General features: G+C 47.0%; 1 protein-coding gene across 2 annotated transcripts in view; it reads left to right on the forward strand.

The window, feature by feature from the left end:
- Positions 1–20,276, forward strand: part of C1QTNF12 (C1q and TNF related 12) — a 40,518-nt gene that overhangs the window by 13,050 nt on the left and 7,192 nt on the right. The window contains exons 2-6 of one of the 2 annotated variants that reach the window (XM_055001562.1): positions 3,482–3,598; positions 6,629–6,731; positions 9,214–9,395; positions 16,364–16,472; positions 18,299–18,389. In XM_055001562.1, the coding sequence (XP_054857537.1) occupies positions 3,482–3,598; positions 6,629–6,731; positions 9,214–9,395; positions 16,364–16,472; positions 18,299–18,389 (602 nt within the window). The remainder of the gene's footprint in view (positions 1–3,481; positions 3,599–6,628; positions 6,732–9,213; positions 9,396–16,363; positions 16,473–18,298; positions 18,390–20,276) is intronic. The other variant, XM_055001563.1, reaches the window with a different exon arrangement.

Raw genomic sequence — 20,276 nt, forward strand, 5'->3', positions numbered from 1 at the left:
CTATGATCAAACAACAGGCTTACTGGATCGCGGGAATACTGTTGCTATAGTTTATCTGGATTTCAGTAAAGCTTTTGATGATGTTCTGAGGGTAAACTCAGGACCGGTGCCACCATTGAGGCAGTGAGGCAGGCACCGGGGGCACCAGAGGAGGTGCTGGGGCAGAGGTACGTGCCACGGAGCTGGCATGCCTGGCCCGCAGCTGCTACAGCCGGCCGTCCCCACGCCACCACGGCCACCACTGCCACACGCCCCCGGCCGGACGCAGCAGCCGGCAGTGGGTAAACTGGTGGACTGTGGACTGGACTTTAGGATGGATAGGGAGCTGGCTGGATAAGTGCAGTCAAAGAGTAGTTGTCAATGGCATCGTGTCTGATTGGAAGGAGGTGTCCAGTGGAGTGCCACAGGGCTCACTCCTGGGCCCAGAGCTTTTCAATGTTTTTATAAATGCTCTGGATGAGGGTGTGAAGGGATTGCAAATTAAATTTGCAGATGACACCAAATTGGGAGGAGTAGCAAACACGCTTGAAGATGGGGATAGAATTCAATGAGATCTGAACACACTGGAAAAGTGGGCAGATTTGAATAAGATCCAACTTAACATGGAGAAGTGCCAGGTTCTCCACCTGGGTAACAAAAATGCAAAGCATGCATACTGGATGAGGGATACGCTTCTGGGTAGCAGTGTTTGGGAACAAGATCTTGGGATACGGGTGGATAGGAAGCTAAATATGAGCACTCAGTCTGATGCAGCAGCAAAAAAGATGAACACAATCTTGGGGCGTAACATCCAAATCACAGGATGTCATTATCCCAGTATATACCGCATTGGGCAGGTCGCACCTGGAGTATTGTGTGCACTTCTGGAGGCCTCACTTCAAAAAGGATGTGGCCAAAATCGAGAGGGTGCAGAGGATGATCAGGGGCCTGGAGACCAAGCCCTACAAGGAGAGGTATTCTTGGAAGGCAAGTCCGAGGACAGAGCAGAGATTTGCAAGAGGCAGAGACCTTCAAGCCAGGACAGTCCCTGGTAGACACAGACAGTGGGAGGGCATGCAAATGTTCTAGTAGCCATAATTGCCACCAAGCATGTATCATCTTCTCAGCAGCGCCCGTCAGTGTTTCACGGTGTTGCCAGCTACAAATTGTTTGCATAGTTCCTTAATCTCCAACTCTCACTGAGTTTCTGCCCAAATCTGCAGCCAAAAGGAGAGTCAAAAAGATGGGGATTTTTTTTCCCCTTGTCCCTGGAAATGTGTCCCATTGAAGTCTCTGTAGAATAAAATGAGCCAAAAGAAGTGTGTGTGGCAGGAATGAGAACTGAGGGTGGGTAGGTGTCTGGTCAGTTATTCTGGCCTCAACTTTAAGAATGTAATTCCCAAAGTGAATTAAAGAAGAGATTATTCTGTGAACCCGAAGCATCCAGTGACAAAGGAGGCTGCCTGCTGCTTCTCTGCCAGAGTTCCTATTCTGAGTGGATCTCCTCCCAACACACTGTTGCTGTGCTGGTAATTCAGCAATGCATCTAATTTGGTTGTGAATTGGCTCCTCGTTTAATCGTTCTTCAAGAGGGTTGCCGGCACTGCCTCAGCAAATGCCGGACGATTTTGAGGGCTGTGCCCGGTAGCATCACTATGGAGGGGGCCATTTTCTAGACATTTTTTCTCCTGCTCCTCAATTTCTTGAGTAGAGGGTTGGCAGCCAAGGATAGAGGTTTACCAGCTGCCGGCATGCAAATGGTAAGCCTAAATAAGGTAGCTTCTGAAATTCTCCTTGTCTGAATTTTTCCTTGGATACTGAAGTCTTGTTTCCCATGCAGAACTGATACATTACTTGTTCCCCTCTGTTCAATTTTTTATCTCTTTACTTGGGGCAAAAAGAATTCAGTAGTCACCATGTTTGGGGGCTTTTAGTCTTGTCATGCCTTACTGTGTTGCAGGTACATGCGCAATGAAAAAATACTGCCCAAAAAGTTGTCTTGATGTGATTGTGAATCCATAGTGGTACTGAAGTTCCTTTTTGCGCAGTGTTTAAGCAATATGCACTTTGGGAAAACACTGCACAAAAAGATTTTATTATGTGCATGTGTTCATTGGTTGCACAAAGGGAGGGAAGCTGCACATGAGTGGGAGGGGCTGACATTTGTGGCAAGTTCCTCTTCTGGGGTTGCGTTCAGTTTTAAAATTGACGTTTTACTAAATCCAATTCCTGGTTAAGCCAGAGTTGAAGGGGAATGGAATGCAGGTTAGAAAAAGATTCCAGAACAGCTGAAGGATGAAATGACAGAAATCTGTTCATCCCTGCTCCCGATGCAGCAGAATTATCTATCCGCAGAGGAGTGTGCCTGATGCATCTCTGCATGACTCATTGTTTCTTCCCATCTTTCAGGCCCACCAATCTCTACACAGGGACGAAAAACATAGGTGAAGACAGAGATAATGTATAAAGAGAACTCTCAGTGGTTTCCTTAGTTATGGAACTTTGCAGGTGAACGGCCACACATGCATACCAAGTGAACTGAAGTTTGCTCAACCCATAACATATCCCAGACTCACGCAGTTGTCTGCTGTTGGCTCAGTTGCCTCTGATTCCTTCACTGGTGGAAACAGTGACTAAAAAGAGAATGCAAATAAGCCCCACAGAAGGTGAAGTCATTGTATTTTGCTCAGGTGTGTGAGATGGGAGGAAGCAGTGCCTGTTCTACCTTCCAAGCATTGCCAAAAACCCCTCTTCTTTTGGTCTAAATTTTTCCTGGCTTTATTAACTTTCTGTGGCCAATGGAGAAAGTAGATCCAGGGTAGGGCAATACACCTGAAGTGTGTGTGTGTGTGCGTGCGTGCGTGCGTGCGTGCGTGCGGGGGGGAAATGGTTCATATTAGATTGGCAAGAGACAATTGCAAGTGCTCTTTTGTTACCTCTGCCTTCACATTTCCTATATTACATCTGTCTTCACTCTTTCATATCTAAGGATAATGCTTCATAAACTCATTGCTCAGATTCAAGCATTTCCACCCCTCTACCCACAAATACTCAGTAGAAAGTCTCCATCTTTTAAGACCTTCCCAAACCTTTAAATACAAACATCCAGTTTTTGAAACTTACATTTTTAAAATTTGGAAAGAAAAATATGCATATCATGACGACAGCAAGAGAGGCAACTGTAATAGTTTTGAAGTGTGATTTTTTAAAAAACAAACAAAAACAAACAGTATTATTTCCATATTTGCACCCCAAGTTTGACATCTGAACTTATGAACTGAGCAGGGAATTTTCACATGCAAATTTGAAAATAATCTGTTTGAGATTTTTTTCCAATCTAAAATTCATCACCTCTCATTTCAGATCCAGAATTTATCTTCTGCATTTATGGTTCATCAGAGGACAAGGATATGATGAATGTTGGAACTGTTCTTTTTTTAAGCTGCTGGGGAGTGGATGAAAGATTCACATTGCCCTCAAATGCTTCTTCTTCTCTCCTTAGATGCTTGAGTCCCCAGACCCTCGCATCACCGACCCGCGTCGTACGTGGATTTCATTTGTACATCGTCCTGATGATGGCAACAACAAAAAGAAATGCAAAGGGAAAGATAAGAAATTAGTAGGTTGCCTTAACAACAAGAGTCTATTGCCGATGTAAAAGCAGCCAGTTCCAAACATTCTGTCCTCCTCTCCAAACATTCCATCCTGCTCTTCCAGCACCCTCTGCCAACCTTTGCACCCATTCAGTCCCCCTCGCTTGACATTCTACTTAATTCTTCTAAAATTCTATCCCCTCTCCCAACATTCCACCCTCTCTGCTAACATTCCTTCTCATTCTCTCAACAATCTTTTTCGATCTCTCAACATTCCTTCTCAGTCTCTCAACATTCCTTCTCAGTCTCCCAATGTTCTACCACCTTCCACATCCCAACATTCTGTAACACCCTAGCAAAGAGTTTCCCCAGTGTGGTGTCCTCAGATACATCCTCAGGCACCCTGCCATGTGCTGAAGGAATGAGGGCAGAGCTATGGTGAAGGCAAGACCAGTGACTGGCTGCCTTCATACAAATAAAGGGGCTTGGTCTTCTTCCCTCCATGTATGTTTGTGTATTATCCTACCTGATGGTTTTCTCTCTGTGTTATCCCATCTTCGCCTTTGGTCTTCTTCTCTGTATGTTTTATCCTCCCTTTCACCCACTGGTCATCAACTTCTCTCTCTCTGTTATCCATCTTGGGTTTATTCTCTCTCTCTGTAAATGTGTGTATATTCCCACACCCCATCTTTTCGTGGGTGCATGTGTGCTTGGCTGCCTCTTCTTTGGCAGTCATTTTGGAGTCATGCCCATCACCCCCTGCCTTAACATTCCAAAAATCTGGAAGGCTCAAAATGGTTAGGGACTCCAGCCCTAGTGTGATAAAGAAACAGAGTCCAGAATGGGGCCTGGGTAATTCAGAGCGGGCAATATTGTCAATGGCTGGGGTCCCCAGCAGCAAAGTAATTTTATTATTGCCTATCTGATGGCCCTGAGTGTACACTTTGACTTTGTCTGATCTTATTTATTATATATTGACAATTATAGTCCGCCTTTCTCACTGAGAATCAAGGCAGATTACAAATTGAAAGTCAATGCAATGCGTAGGATGAGAGAACTAGTAAGCAATGTAATTTGATTAAGATTACAGAAATCTGAAACAAAGTGTAAGTGTTAGACATGGTATGTTAAAGAATGCAGAAAAGGGTATTACATATGTCAAAAACAATACAGAGAGAACAGGGTAATACATAGAGGAAACAAATAATACATACTGTACACAGCTGTAAAGTTCACAGCACTATTCCCTTTATTAAAGCACCTTCTCAAACCATTCTACTATAATACAGCTGTATTACTTTCATAAAAATACCCTCCTGAAGTTGTCTTTTTCTCTCGGGAGGAAAATACAGTTGCTGCCTGTTACTGAAGAGGGAATGCCTTTCTTACAAAGACAGCCTGCCATAACAATCGATATTTATAATATAGAATAGCCTGTCTCTCAACACACAAAGCCTAGGATGATGGTAATCCAGTGAGAAGGCAGGGGGGAGTCTGGAAAAGGTTTCCTTTTCTGGATTCCTTTTTTTCCTTCTCTTCACAAGTTCTCAGGGCGAGCCAAGAAGGAGGAACCATACATCTGTAGTAGCCCACATGATTTGTGTGGAGAAGGATCTAGGCATTCCCCTCTTCTCTGGTTTCTCCAGTTATCTTGGGTTGTAGAGCTGGGATGTGTACTGGAGTGCTGCAGCCAGTCCAGGTAGACTGCACCAACCTAGACTTTGGGGGAATAATTTCAGGGTTGCTAGAGAAGATTCTCAGCAAGGTCCGGGGTGGAATTGCAGGGCAGAAATTCAGAAAAGCACGGGGGTTTCCAGCCATACCCTGTAGTTGCTTTTTATATCTCCAGTTCAACAAAAATGTAGATTCCATCCGGGAATAAATGCATGTGAATAATTATCCCTTCCCTCCCCTATAGCCTTCCTTAAAATGACACATAGAGCTTTGATTTGATTCATCAAAAGGACAGTTTCGTATATTATAGGAGAGCTCTGAGGTTGAAGCACATATTTTTGCATGTACAAAGCCCTGCAATTCAGTCCTTGGTGTCTCCTGTTAAAAGAGAACCCCACTGGAGACCCAGCAGAATCCAGCCCAGTGATAGAGCAAGCGGAAGGTGTCCACTTTAACCACAAACATCTCCAGTGAAAAAGATCTCAGGTAATAGAAGGGAAAGATACTTCGTGGTCTGAAACGCTGGTGGATCAGTTGAAGAGGGTAAGATAGGATGAGACCGGCCAGTGGTTGTTCACATTTTGTAGGGGTCATTTCGTAGAAAAAGAGCTGGAGGAACTCATTAGCATAACTCATTAGCATAACTCATTAGCATATACCACGCCTCTTGCCATCACCAGAAGTGTGTTATTAGTATAACTTATTTGTATATGCCACACCCCCTGATATCACCTATTCTGGCTGTTTTGGACCCAATCCTGGCCATTCAGGGCCGAAATTTGGGCCCAAAATGGCAAAAGGGGCTGAAAATGGCTGAAAAGGGGCCCAAAATGGTCAGGATCAGGCCGCTGATGAGCGGGAGAGTGATCCACCACCCATCAGAGGCCCTATCTGGGCCGTTTCGGCCTCAATCCAGGCCAAAATGGGCCCAAAATGGCCGAGAGTCAGGTGTATGGGGCCACCTGACATGTGACCTCTTTGGGGAACTGCTGGAACTGCATTCCTGTGCGTTCCCCTTTGCAATGAGCCCTGGGAATACCTATAGTTTACGGAGGATTCTGAGAATGTTCTCCAACTTGTAGGGCCTCTCTGCTGCCTTGCTTGAATGGCGGGTGTGACATACCTGCTGTGTTGCATAGTTCAAGATTAAAGGAAGTTCACATTGATGGTATCACCTGCAAAAAGGATCTGAGAGAGCACGGCTGGAAGAGCTGCTGCCGTTCAGAATGTACCATCTTGGGCAAAAAGAGGGCAGCTTCAATGACAGTCATAGTAGACTGGGCTGGCAGGGTAACCATGTTCCGTATTTCTTAGAGCAGGTTCAGAGTATGCTGAGTTAATATACATGTGATTGTTTTATCTTCATCCTTTGTTTTCCCCAGCGTGGACTCGTTGGCCCTCCAGGCCCTCCGGGGCCGCCTGGTCCTCCTGGCGCCGAAGTTACCCAGGAAGTGTTGCTGCAAGAGTTCAAGGAGATGCTAAAAGGTAACATCCATCAAATGCGTGAAGTCAAAAAAGCCATATGACGGTGGACAGTGGCTGCTGATGGGCCAGCAGCAGTCAGCAGGGTCAATGTGGGAAAGCTTCTGAATGAAACTGGTCTATTTGCGCAGCAAAAGCAATGTGGAATTTTGGCAATTGCATCCTGAAAGGTTCATAACCATCATCCGCTCCTCATTGGGTCCAGCAGTAATGGAGCAATGACGGACGGCTGTTGCCCTCCTGCCCTGCTTGTGTGGCTCCTAGGTAGGGATCCAAACACTGCCTCTGCAAATGCTGGGACATTTGAGCGGTGGTGCCTAGGATGGGTAGAGTTTGAAGAGGATGTGATGTCACTTCTGGGTGACACTCTAGGCTGCCTCTTCTAGTATCTATGGTCTTCATCAATGAGACTCAAGGAAATTCCTAGCTTGTCACGATATGGAGGCAGTTTTTTCTCCTACTCCTTAGTTCATTAGGGCAGGAAATTTGGGGGTTGGTAAATCACCTCCCCGGGAGGTAAAGGGAACGCCTGCTTCCGGGGTGGGGCATCTGGTGTGTGAGTAACAGAGGGCTGAACTAGGTGGCTCTTTGATCTGATCCGGCAGGCCTCTTCTTATGTTTTTATTTTATGTGTGATTTCCCAGATGTGGGGTATGAAGACTAGGAATGTCAGGCTCTCCAGAGTCCAAACTGGGGGACGGGGCGGGGTGTTCTTGAGGGGGTGTGCTCAGGGGGATACTTACTGATTTTAAGGAAAATACCCCCGCGTGGAGGCCTTCCCTTCGTTGTCGCACTGGGAATGACATCATTCCTGGTGTAACAACGAAGGCTCTGGAACACATGGGGGCGTGTTCGAGCTCCTGGGCCCATCCCCCCCAGCTGGCCCGGAAAGAGGTGGCAGGAACTGGGAGCAAGGGGTTCTTCGCTCCCACTGGGAGACTGGAAACCCTAATTAGGGTTCCCAGGGGCCTGCCAGTGGTGGGCAAACTCCCGAGGGCTTGCTGTGTTACCTGCTGATCTGCCAGCAATCAGTGGGAGGTGGGAAGCCCCCCAGAGGTCCCCTGCCACCGTCAGGCACATGATGCGTGCACTCCCGGAAGTAAGGTTGCCAGCTCCAAGTTGGGAAATTCCTGGAGATCTGGAGGGTGAAACCTGGAGAAAGTGGGGTTTGGGGAGGGGAAGGACCTTGGCATGGCATAATTCCATAGACTCCACCCCCCCAAAGTACCCATTTTGTCCAGGTGAACTGATCTCTGTGGCCTGGAGACCAGATGTAATTCCGGGAGATCTCCAGCCACTGCCTGGAGGCTGGCAATCCTACCCGGGAGGCCTGACGTCACTTTCTGATGTGGCGCCATTGCGCTGCCCGTGGGCATGCTTCCGAGCTCTGCTGGGGTCAGTTTTGGCCCCAAATGAGCCAGAATTAGCCCTGTACGAAGCACTGGAGCATGCCTGCAGCTGGCATGATGATATCACTTCGCAGAAGTGACATCATCGTGCACATGCCGAAGCTGATGTGCATACGTTTCTGGCTTTGCACATGCGATACCGAACACAAAGAGAGCACAAGGTAAGTGCTGGGTCCTCTTCCTCCCGCCGGGTTAGGGGATGTGGCAACCCTAGCCTTAGGCCCCAACTTTGTGTGATGCTGGTGGGACAGAATAAGTTATATCTGCGCAACTTTGCTACCTTGTACTCCTGCGTGTTTGAGTTAGACCAAACACACACGTCCTCTGGAAAGAATACACACACACAGCAACGACCTTTATTGGCATAAATAATACAGACGGAACAGAAGAAATGTTGTAGAATAAGTTCATAGGGCAGCACAATCGTGTCCCCAGACAGCAAAATTATCTCGAGATACAGCACAGTCGTAGGAGGCTTTATAAAATGTTACCCTTGACTTCCACACATAAGCCAAGAATGCAGCAACGGATGGAGTTATTGCTGGACTCTTGTCTGCTAAGAAAAATTTTAGATCCTTATCCAAAAAATCCCTCTGCACAGGAAAAAGGGGACGAATCAATAAACTACGCATAACAGAATATTTGGGGCAGCGAAAAAGAATATGTGAGATTGAATCGGGTTCCCTCAGAGCACAGTCCCACAGTCTATCCCCCCGTATCTGCCTGTGACCACTGCTGAGGGAAAGAGATTGAACCTCGCTAACATAAAAGCCCTCCTAAACACTGGGTTTATCAGATCAACAATATACGCCGCCATGGTGGTGTGCGAGGAATAGAGGGACAGTGAATGAGGGGAGCAGACTCCGGAGCTGCCGGCATTAATAGTCTGCGCCTCAATATCCCAAATTCTCCTCTTGACCACCTGCAGAACTGCCACCACACCCCTATTATATAAAGGCTCCAAGTCGATTCCTAAGGAACCAATCTTTTCCACTACAACCTGTGACCAGGAAAGAATACAGCGACGGAAAGGCCAATGCCAGCACAACATGACCTCCTGCTTTCTTTCCCTTCAGAAGCCACTGAACGGCGAGCGGCGCCAGCTTTGCCAGCCCCTCCCAGCGAGGCGCCTCCTCTCCTGCTGTCGCTGGAGGAACTCTCCCCCTACAAACGAGTGGAGGAAGCTTTCCACTGCAAGCTCAAGGGGCAGATCATTGTGGACAAGAAAACCTTGATGGAACTCCAGAACTTCCAGATGGTGAGGAATATCAGTGAACCTGAGCGGGGGGTGGGGGGGTTATGTATCATTGGGGGCGTTCTTAGCAAAACAAAGGAGGCCTCGTAGCACTGCTAAGGCAGACGGGTGCCAAATGATGGGCATGAGTTAGGGAGGCTGCTTTGGGAGACCGATTTCCCCTTTGTGCGACTGTACCCAGATTTTTGCTCTATATGTTGGATAGTTGAGAGGCAATGTGGTGTAGTGGTTATAGCTAGAGTCTGGGAGTCCCAGACCCAAATTCTTACAGTCATGAAGCTCCCTGAGTGACCTGGGGGCACATCTTCTCTGTCTGCCTAACCTACCAGTTTGGTGTAGTGGTTAAGAGCAGCAGGACTCTAATCTGGAGAGCCAGGTTTGATTCCCCACTCCTCCACTTGAAGCCAGGTGGGTGACCTTGGGCCAGTCACAGCTCTCTCAGAGCTCTCTCAGCCCCAGCCACCTCACAGGGTTTGTTGTGGGGATAATGATAACATACTTTGTAAACGGCTCTGAGTGGGCGTTAAGCTGTCCTGAAGGGCGGTATATAAATCGAATGTTGTTGTTGTTATTACCTCACGAGGTTCTTGTGAGGATCAAGAAGAGGGAGAACCACACGCACCACTCCCCTTGGAAGAAGGGAATGGAAAATCAGTGGTTTCTGCCATAACTAACAGAAATTCCTACTCACACCAAGCTTGTGTATTTTCATGATTCTGAATTGTTAGCATCAGGAATGTTGAAGATAATTAAGAAAAGAACAGTTTTTTTTAAAAGGGTTTGGAAGCTTTGACGCACTAATAATTAACATCTTTCTCCCGTAAATAATAGCTTCCTTAATTACCTCTTTATCCCAGCCTTTAAAACGGCTTGCTCTGCTCTGTCATTGTGACTAAGGGGGATTTTCATGATCTCTTTAAATGTGATGAGGGTAAGAGTCATCTCCAAAAATCCACCACTGAGAACCTTAGGTGGGCAGGATCTGTGTGCGTCACACCGCTGGAGCTTGGAGCAAATCTTTTTCTTCTTTTTGTGGAAAGCAGCTGCCGCTATTTTTAAAAACAGGATTAGATATTTTTCTTTTTGAAAAATGCAGACGGAAGAAGAAAGGAAGGCGAAGGAATGGCGCAAAAGGTGTTCGCTAGCTCCCTTCTGGCTACCTGATCTTGAGACAGCTGTGGGGGGGGGGCGCTTTATATACCCTCCTGGTGATCTAGAAGTTAGAAAAGCAGTAGTCTTGATTACAAGAGCCAGAGCTGACGTGCATACGTTTCTTCCGTGCATAGATGTCATGTTCACGAGCTGGCGGCGATCAGGCATAGTCAATAGCGCGGCCAGTGCACTCATTCCTGCTCCCCATCTACATGTATTGGTTCACCGAGCATAGAAGTTGTGTGTCAAGGCCCAGAGAGTGAGACGATTGCCGTTGTTTTTCCCCCAGGGGGCTCCGTGGTGATCGGCTGCAAAACTGTCTTTCTGCCCTCCCCCCCCCCCAACCTCTGCTCTTTGTGGACAAAGCTCAACTTAAGGTTTTCATCCTCCAGGTAGAGCCTGGAGATGTTCTGGAATTACATCTGATCTCCAGATGATAGAGATCAGTTCCCCTGGAGAAAACGGTTACTTTGGAAGGTGGACTCTGTGGCATTATACCCTGCCGAGGTCCGTTCCTTTCCCAAACCCTGCCATTCCCAGGCTCCACCTCCAAAATCTCTAGGAATCTCCCGACCCAGAGTTGGCAACCTTAGCTCAACCCCTTACTCCTGCAGAGTAACTGTTCTGGTTTACCAGGGACAGATCTGGCTTTCCGGTGTGTGCCATTGGCAATTCGTTGTCCCCGTTTGGGGATGCTCTGTTAGCACGAGTCTGTAAAGAGTGCGTTCTACAGAGTTCAAGCTGTGAAATCTCTGTGTTTATCTGTGTGCATCTTTCCCCCTACCATGAATGCACTCACAAACTCTAAGGTATTTCACACCCACAAGTGCTCAGGTGTATTCTGTTGATAATGTATTGTCGAACAATCATATAGGTTTGCTTAGGAGACATGGAAAGACACAAGCCTAGAAAACCTGGGTTGCATAGTAATAGTCTGAGCAGGGGTCTGTCTAGGGATCCCAGGTCCCCCAGTGGGGGCAGGGAATCCCTCACTCGCACCCACGCCCCCTACCCCCACTCACCTGGCTGGTGTGTGTGCGTGTGCGTGAAGGCAGGGAACACACGGGGTGGGAGGCATGACAATGTCACTCATGAGCAGGCCGATTTGCCGCGAGCCAATTTGGGCCCCTAAACCGGGGTGCTCCCAGGCCCAGCACAATGTCATTCCCCAGAAAGACAAAGAACAAGGTGAGTGCCGGGACCCCCCTCCTAATGAGAGGGTAAAGGAACCTGGCAACTAAAGGTCTACCTCTCCCACCGTGGTCTATTTATGTAGTCCATTTTTATCTTGTGTGTCTTCTGAGGGGGTCAAGGCAGCAGACTTTTTTCTCTTCTGCCTTTTCTTTATCCTCACGGGAATCGTCCTGGGAGATAAGTTAGGCCGGGTGGAAGAGTGATTAGCCCAAAATTTATGAGCTTCCCTGGCAGTGTAGGAATTTGAACCTGGGTCTCTGCAGCCTTAATCTGACACCAAACACCTCAGCAAATACGAATGTTTGCTTTTTCACTGAGGCAAGCCCAGCGTGCGAGCTTGGAAACCTTTTTGGACTAACTGCACGCCGAAGCCTCGGGCTTCCCAGTGTGCATTACGTAAGGTGTGTGCATGTGGGTAGGCACTCCCCGCTTGATGGCTCTTTGTGGTGTAGGCCAGGGCCGGGTCCCCACAGAGAGAGAATCCTGGTGCCATTCTAATTGGCCCTGTGAAGGAGACTCGAGACATCTTAATAGCCATCAGTGGACGGGCCGGGGCTTTAGTGAAGGAGTCAGTTCCCCTTTTAATTATGCTTGTCGGATTCCTGGTGCCTTCCCATGCCAACGGGCACATTTGTGCCAGCTTTTGGTGGGGCTGAGCGGGGCTTGTCTGGAGTTTGGGCTGCGGCAACGTAAGGAAGTGTCTCGGGTGCAGCTGTGGGCGCCGACTGCCTGGTGAGGGAGGACTACCCAAAGGTGACGAAAGGAAAAACAGGCCCCTGTCACGATGCTGTTTCAACACCCTCATCTTTGGGTGCGTCCGCGCATACCACTTTGTGCAGGACGTGACGGGCTCTACATTTTCCTGGATTATCTCCTCTGTGACGAGTGCATCTAACTGCTGCCTGCAGAAGATGAATCTTGAGGGGACAAAGAAAAGAGGCTTGGTTTTCCCCGTTGTATTCGATCCTAGCAAGCCATGCTCCTTTGTATGCGATTTTCTCCAGATTTACATGACGGCTGTGAAGCTGATGGGTTAGATCCAGTACTAGCAAACTAACTGCAGTGTAATACAGAAAGCCAGTATGTTGTGGTGGTCAGATGAGGCTTGGAGAGACCTGGGTTCAAATCCTCACTGAGCCTTGAAACTCATTGGCTGGACTTTGATCTAACCATTCTCTCAGTCTTCTCAGAAGAGGGTTGCCAGCTCTAGGTTTGGAAATTCTTGGAGAGTTTGGGGGTGGAACGAGGAGAGGGCTGGGTTTGGGGAGGGGAGGAGAGACACCTCTGTGGGGTATAAAGCTATACATAGTCTGCCCTCCAAAGCAGCCGCGGAAACTGTAATTCCAGGAGATCTCCAGCCCTCCAAAGCAGTCACGGAAACTGTAATTCCAGGAGATCTCCAGCCACCTCCTGGAGGCTGGCAACCCTAGTCTACTGTGCCTTGCAGGGCTGTTGTGAGTATAAAATAGGGAGGGAAGAACTATGTACACCATGTCAAGCACTTGGGAGGAAGGGAGGGATAAAAATGTGATACCTAAATATTAGTCAGGCAGTTCTTAGTTTAAATGTTGAGCTGGGTGCGGTGGCGCACGCCTGTAATCCCAGCCTGAGCACAGGAGGCTGAGGCTTGAGCTCAGGAGTTCAGGGCTGCAGCAGTGTAACGTCCGTTGACGGTGGGGAATTTAAATGTTGTCTCTGCCATGAACTCAGAAGATAGGCAAGCTATTCAGACATTTTATTTGCTTTATTACTTAAAAGATGTTTACCTTGCCTTTCCAATTAGCAGCAGACAATTTATAGCTCCATCAGTATTAAAAACCAAGTACTATAAAGACGGTAATTGAAATATCAGCTGACACATCAGAATTAATGTAAAGAATGAATGTAACCCACAAAAAATCGACAAAGGGCCTAATGTACAATGGGATCTAGGTTTGCTTTTTGCCATGCACGTCTCGTTGCACATGTGTGCAATTTTAAGAGAGAGAGCACAGGGAAAAGGTAAACAGAAGAAACGGAAGCTGGGGCAAAGAGCGCAAGGAGGAATAAACAACTTGGATTTTAGGCAAGGTGGTTTGCCATTACTGATCCTCACGGTGAAGAATTCCTCTCTTCCTCTGACATGAACTCATCCAACATTTTAAAATTAAGTCTCTTGTTATATTTCATTTCTGGCTTGATTTTAAGAGTGTGGACGAGTTATCTTCTCATAGACTGTTTTTGTTTTTAAAAAATAAAGCTAACAATACATTTACTAGCCGCTAAGCAGAACTGGGTTCAAATCGTCACTCAGCCATAAAATTCACGGGATGACTTTCTGACAGTTATTCTCTCTCAACCCAACCTACCTCAAAGGACTGTTGTGAAGGCTAAATGGGAAGCCTCCCACCCCACCCCCGTTACAATTAAAACAGCTTTGAAATCTTCCAGGCTTAGCACTGCAAAGGGCATCTAGAAGAGAGCGAAGAGGTGAGGTGTTTAACCTACTGGTGCTGCACTTCCAGTGCCACTCTTACCCCCTCTGCCCCCCCTTCCTGGAGTTCGACATTGTCTCTTTCTGTGTGTGTGGGAGAGAGAAGGATAAAGCCACAGAAGAAAGAGACGTGAAGAAACAGGAATGTTTTATCAAGCGGTAATTTTCTGGTGCCGGAAAATTGCCTTTCCATTTCAGCTCAGCGGTTTCGAGGGAATTAAGTTGCCGCCTCTGTTTAGTTTAATTGCTTTTAATGAAGTGGGCAAAATGGAGCTGCCAAATGGGCCTGGCAACTTCTCCTAATAGTGGGAGTAAATTTGGAAGGGGCGGAGAGCTAGCAATACACCGGGATGTCGAGAAAGCGACGACCAAGCTGCCTTAATTCGCTGTCTGCAGCCTGTCTAAGCCAGGGTTAGATGTGGTCAGCTATACCCACGGTCTGAAGTGGTACAGTCAGCAACATGTACATTCTATAAGCTCGACCTGTTGGACTCTCTCATGCCATTTTACTATTTAGGGTTGCAAGCTCCAGGTTGAGAAATTCCTGGAGATTTGGGGGATAGAGACTGGAGAGGTCAAGGTTTAGGGAGAAGAGGGACTTTACCAGGGTATATTGCTGTCAAGTCCACCTTCCAAAGCAGGCAGTTTCTCCAAGGGAACTGATCTCTGTGGCCTGCAGATTGGTTGCAATTCTGGGAGATCTCCAGCCGCAACCTGGAGGCTGGCAACCCTAGTGGGACCTATGTTAAAAATTAGAGTTGCCAACCTCCAGGTGGTGGCTGGAGATCTCTGGAATTACAGCTGATCTTCAGGCCATCGTTCCCCTGTAGACAACGGTTGCTTTGGAAGGTGGGCATTATGGCATTATACCCGGCTGAGGTCCCTCCCCTCTTCCAGCTCCACCCACCAAATATCCAGGAATTTCCCAAGCAGGAATTGATTAATTAAAACATATGCCAGTTAAAAAATAGTATCAGAATGGAATAAAAATGGCATTAAAATTATCCTGTGAAGTTGCCTGACACCGAGTCAAGTCATTGGTCTATCAAAGTCAGCACTTTTTCTCCAGAGTCTCCGGCAGAGATTTATTTCCTACACCTGTGTAACATTTGCTTAAAGTCTTCCCCCACCCTCAGTGTTTGGTGCTCCTTTACCTGCTTGAACTGTCCCTGTCTGAGCATTGAAAAAAAGCCCCCAAATTCTGAAGGCAGCACTAGAACCTCCTGGGTCCATTCTTGGCACGCTGAAGCGAATTTCTCTTTCTCCCGAACTGGAGCCAAACCGACTCCATGAGCGCCAAAGCCAATAAGAAATATGTCGCCCTGAGTTTATTTTAGCTTTAGTCCGCTAATCTCCCACAAGCTTTGTGATTGGACCTCACATGGGTGTTGCTAAACCAGGGGCTTTGCGTTATCCTTATAAAATTAAAACACAAAAGGCGGAGGAGGGAAATACCACAGAAGCTATGAGGTCTTTGCAAAATTCCTCTCTGAGAAATATCAGTGGTCCTCCCAAGCCCCTGAGGAGAAAATCTGGGGTCAGCTCAGTAGGGTTGCCAACTCTGGGTTGACAAATTCCTGGAAATTTGGGGGTGGATCCTAGGGAGGGTGGGGTCTGAGAAGGGGGGGGATCTCAGCAGGGTATAATGCCGTAGAGTCCACCCCCTCCAAAGCAGCCATTTTCTCCAGGGGAACTGATCTCTGTAGACTGGAGATCAATTGTAATTCTGGCAGATCTTCAGGCCCTACCTGGAGGTTGGCAACTTTTCAGCCTAGGAGTGTGTAAATTCTCCACCATCCTTGCACTATATGGTTAATGTTATTACACTTCTTGTGGCTTCCACTGGAGCACAACTGTCTTCCATCATACACAGCTCCTGATGGTTTTGCTCTAAAGGGATCCCAGCGCGACAAAAGAAGAGAGGCCTTATAACAAAGTCCCGTCGTTTGTCCATCAGCCTTATCTTATATGATTGGCAGGCAGAAAACGATCTTTCCCAACACCTGAGATCTTTTACGTGGCAATGGCGGGATTTGATCCTGGGACGTCGATGGGAACTAGAGGGATGAATGATCCAACTTGGTTTGAGGCAGCTGAGTACGACCCATATGGAGACCTATTTTGGTTAAAGGAATGTCCCTTTTTCCCACAGCCTTTGACCAAAGGAGCATTCCTTCGAGGATCTGGGTTAAACTTAGCAACCGGGCGGTTCACTGCTCTGCTCTCCGGCATTTATCAGTTTTCAGCCAACGTCCACATTGGTAAGTGATATCCACTGCTTCTGCTAGATGGGTATGGGTGAACACACTTCCTTCGGCCTGGTCTGTGGAGCAAAAGCATCACAGAGTCTCTCTACATGAGACAGCTTACATGGGGATGCTCAAGTGTAGGGAGATGCAATGTTAGCCGGGAAGCGTAGTTTAAAAGAAACAGAGCTGGCAGAGATTGCTGTCCAGATGGTCTGTTAATTTCATCTTCACCTCCCCGAAGGCTCTGTCAATTTCACCTCTCTACAGGAGGGTATTTTAAAAAGACAGAGAAGACAGAGATTGCTCCTCAGAGGGTTTGTTAATTTCATCTCCGCCTCCCCAAAGGGGAGGTGAAATTGACAGATCTCTGGGGAGGCGGAGATGAAATTAAAAAACCCTCTGAGGAGCAATCTCTGTCTGCTCTGTCTTTTTAAACTACACATCCCAGCTAACATTGTGTCTCCTTACACTTGAATGTCCCCGTGTAAGATGTCTAGTGTAGAGAGAGTCTGAGATGTCTTGTGTATAGACACTCACAGTTTAACAGGCTTGGTTCCTGTTGCAGTTGAAATGAATTTGACGGCACCAGTGGGAACTGAAAGTGAACTCTGCTAGATCGATTTTGTTCCATTCTATTGAGTCTCGATACAACAAGAATGGCAACATTACATCATAAGCAGAGACAGGGAAAGCTTGTCATTTTTTAAAAAAATCATTTTTCATTGTCAGGAAATACAAAGTCCATTTGCTGCATCTAGGCGTGGTATGGTGTGACCAGAGCATGTCTGGATTAGTTTTCAGCTGGCTTGTTCCCTCTCTGCCTTGTGAGCCACACTAGCTAATTAGTTATGACTGTTCAGGCGGGATGCCACAAGCTAATTCACGGCTTTCTGGCTTTAACCGGCATAAATTATGATTTGTGATCTCCCACTGAACCAGGATAGCAAACCGTAGTTTAAGATATCCTTCCTTCCAAAGCATGTTTCTGGAGATTTGCTTGTGGCACAAGAAGGGAGGCAAGAAGGGAAGGGAGTAAGCGAACCCAAGAAACGGCCAAATTTGTTCCCATCGTGCCAAGCCAGAATTTTGTGTTGCATCAAAAGCAATGGATTTCTCTCTGTCATTTCTCATCAACCCTTTCTTCTTTTTTTCAAAAATGCAATCACAGGTGTGTCTTCTAGGAAAGGAAAGGAAAGGAAAGGAAAGGAAAGGAAAGGAAAGGAAAGGAAAGGAAAGGAAAGGAAAGGAAAGGAAAGGAAAGGAAAGGAAAGGGGGGTGATATATACAAACATGCATAAGGGAAAAGGGGGTAATTGCTAGTTCAGATCTACTTGTAAAAAATTAAATCTGGTATTGTTCTAATCTGTTTTTTAAAACATTCCTAATTAGACAGCAATCAGTAGGGAAGTCGAAGCTTGTAATTTACTACATATGCTTAAAAACATGCTGGACACCAGCAGTGAGTAAAAATCTCTTACATGCAAAGAAAATTATGCTTTGCTTTCCTGGCTGCTTGGGTAATTCTACAAACACGCACACACACACCCTTCTCAAGCTGCAAATAACTAAATGTGGGTGCAGGTTGACAAGTACAAAAAACACAACAACTGTGAAGTGGCGACGTTGGGGATTGGTTTGCAAGGTTGACTTCAGCATAGTTTCTTTAAATGAATCAGCAGCTGTTGAAAATTAATTTTTTTTTAAAAGGGTCCGGCCACAACCTCGACTTTTAAAATGGAATTGAAACAATCAGAATGTCGTAGATTTTGAAATATTGCCCATTTTCAAGTGTCAACGATATTCTATCATTTCTCTTCCTCTATTCCTCTCTCTTTAAGACCACAGTGAGCTGAAAAGCAAACTGCAGCTACGAGCCAGAGACAATGTCCGGGTCCTGATCTGCATCGAATCTCTCTGCCACCGATACACGTGAGTCCGTCTGATCCCGCTGAAATATTATTTTGGCTCATACCATGGAATATAGAGGGCAGGGCTGCCACTTCAGGATTTCTCCTGTCATTTTTTTCTGTAGGTGGTAGGAGAGCCAGTTTGGTGTAGTGGTTCAGAGCGGCAGGACTCTAATCTGGAGAGGCAGGTTTGATTCCCCGCTCCTCCGCTTGAAGCCAGCTGGGTGACCGTGGGTCAGTCACAGCTAGGGGCGCTGGGTCCTCTTACCCTCCTGGCGGGGGGTGGGGGGAGACCTGGCACTTACCTCCTTCTTGATGTGTAAAAGTTTTCCTTGGGCGCACTGTGCGCATGTGGTCCCATGGCTGTGCAGTAACATCACTTCTGCTGATGTCATTGCGCAGCGGCGAGACCGTGGATGTGCTTCACAGCGGGCCGGCTGAGGCCTCAAATGGGCCCAAATTGGCCACTGCGAAGTGCCAGAATGGCCAGGATTGGGTCCAAAGCAGCCAGGATAGGTGATGTCAAGGGGTGGGGCATACGCAAATCAGTTATGCCAATGACTCACTTCTGGTGATGTCAAGGGGCGTGGCATATGCAAATGAGTTGTGCTAATGAGTTCCTGCAGCTCTTTTTCTACAAAATGACCCCTATGTCTAACCCCTTTTAAAGTCATCTCTCTGCCTATGACCATCACTACATTTCTGGCAGCAAATCCCACATTTTAATCAATTCATGAGTAAAAAGCATTTCCTTTCCTCCGTCTTGAATCTATTGCCCATCGTCTTCGTTGGCTGACTCCGAGTTCTAGTATTTTGGGAGAGGGAGGGGAAGTTCTCCCTCTTATCTTTTTACATTTCTCTCATTGGTTTCATTTCTTGCTATTGATTCAGCAGATTTGTTTGTACTGGATATCCAGCTGGTACGCTTTAATGTGATATTTCTGTGGTGTTTATTCATACAATAGATGTTGTTTATACGTATAATGTACGATGCCAGTTCACTGATGCACAAAGACCATTACAAGCTGTGTAAGTTTTATGGGGGGAAATTTGATGTGGGAAAGCAAAAACAGTTTAAAATAAAGAATCAGAGGTCTGACTCACACAAGGAAGGAAACATATACTATCTGCATAGTTTATTTTTATCCCACCCTGACTCTAAGGAGCTCAGAGAGACTTCATAGTTTCCCCTCCCCTACTGTATTGTCACAACAACCTTGTGAGGTAGACTAGGTTGAGCGAGAGAGAGAGAGAGAGAGTACCATAATCACCAGTTTGCTTCATGACAGATGGAGCATTGGACTTGTTTCCCTAGAGTTGCCAGGCCAACCTCGATGTGGTTGCTGGTGATCTCTCATAATTCCAACTGGTCTCCATGTGAAAGAGATCAGTTCCCCTGGAGAAAATGGCTGCCTTGAAAGATGGACATTAGACCCACCTGAGGTCCTTCCCCTCCACAAACCCCGCCTTTCCCAGGCTCCACTGCCCAAATCTCCAGAAATTTCCCAACCTGGAGCTGGCAACCCTACATTTCTCCAAATCCAACACTTTAGCTGCTATACCAAACAAGGATTTTCAGGTAGGAATAGCAAGGATGAGAGATTCGAAACCATCCTTAACTGGAACAAGGTCCGGTTGGAAGCTTTTGTCTCTTGTAGAATCCATTGGTACCTCCCTCCAGTGGCCCACCCCGTACTTGTGGTGTAGAATCTCCAGCAGTACCTCCAGCAGAGGGCAGTGGCGTTCACCCGGTCCTTTCCAAAACGGGCCTCAGCATTCCTGCCGCGTCAGAATTTCCATCTTGTTGCATTTCCACGGGATGATTGTTCTCCATCCCTCTCACCTGCATGATTAACAACAATGGCACCCCTCCCCCCCAAAAAAAAATTCGCTAAAAAGAAAGCTGCAA

This window comes from Eublepharis macularius, chromosome 17 (assembly GCF_028583425.1).
Source record: "Eublepharis macularius isolate TG4126 chromosome 17, MPM_Emac_v1.0, whole genome shotgun sequence".
NCBI classification, from domain to species: domain Eukaryota; kingdom Metazoa; phylum Chordata; class Lepidosauria; order Squamata; family Eublepharidae; genus Eublepharis; species Eublepharis macularius.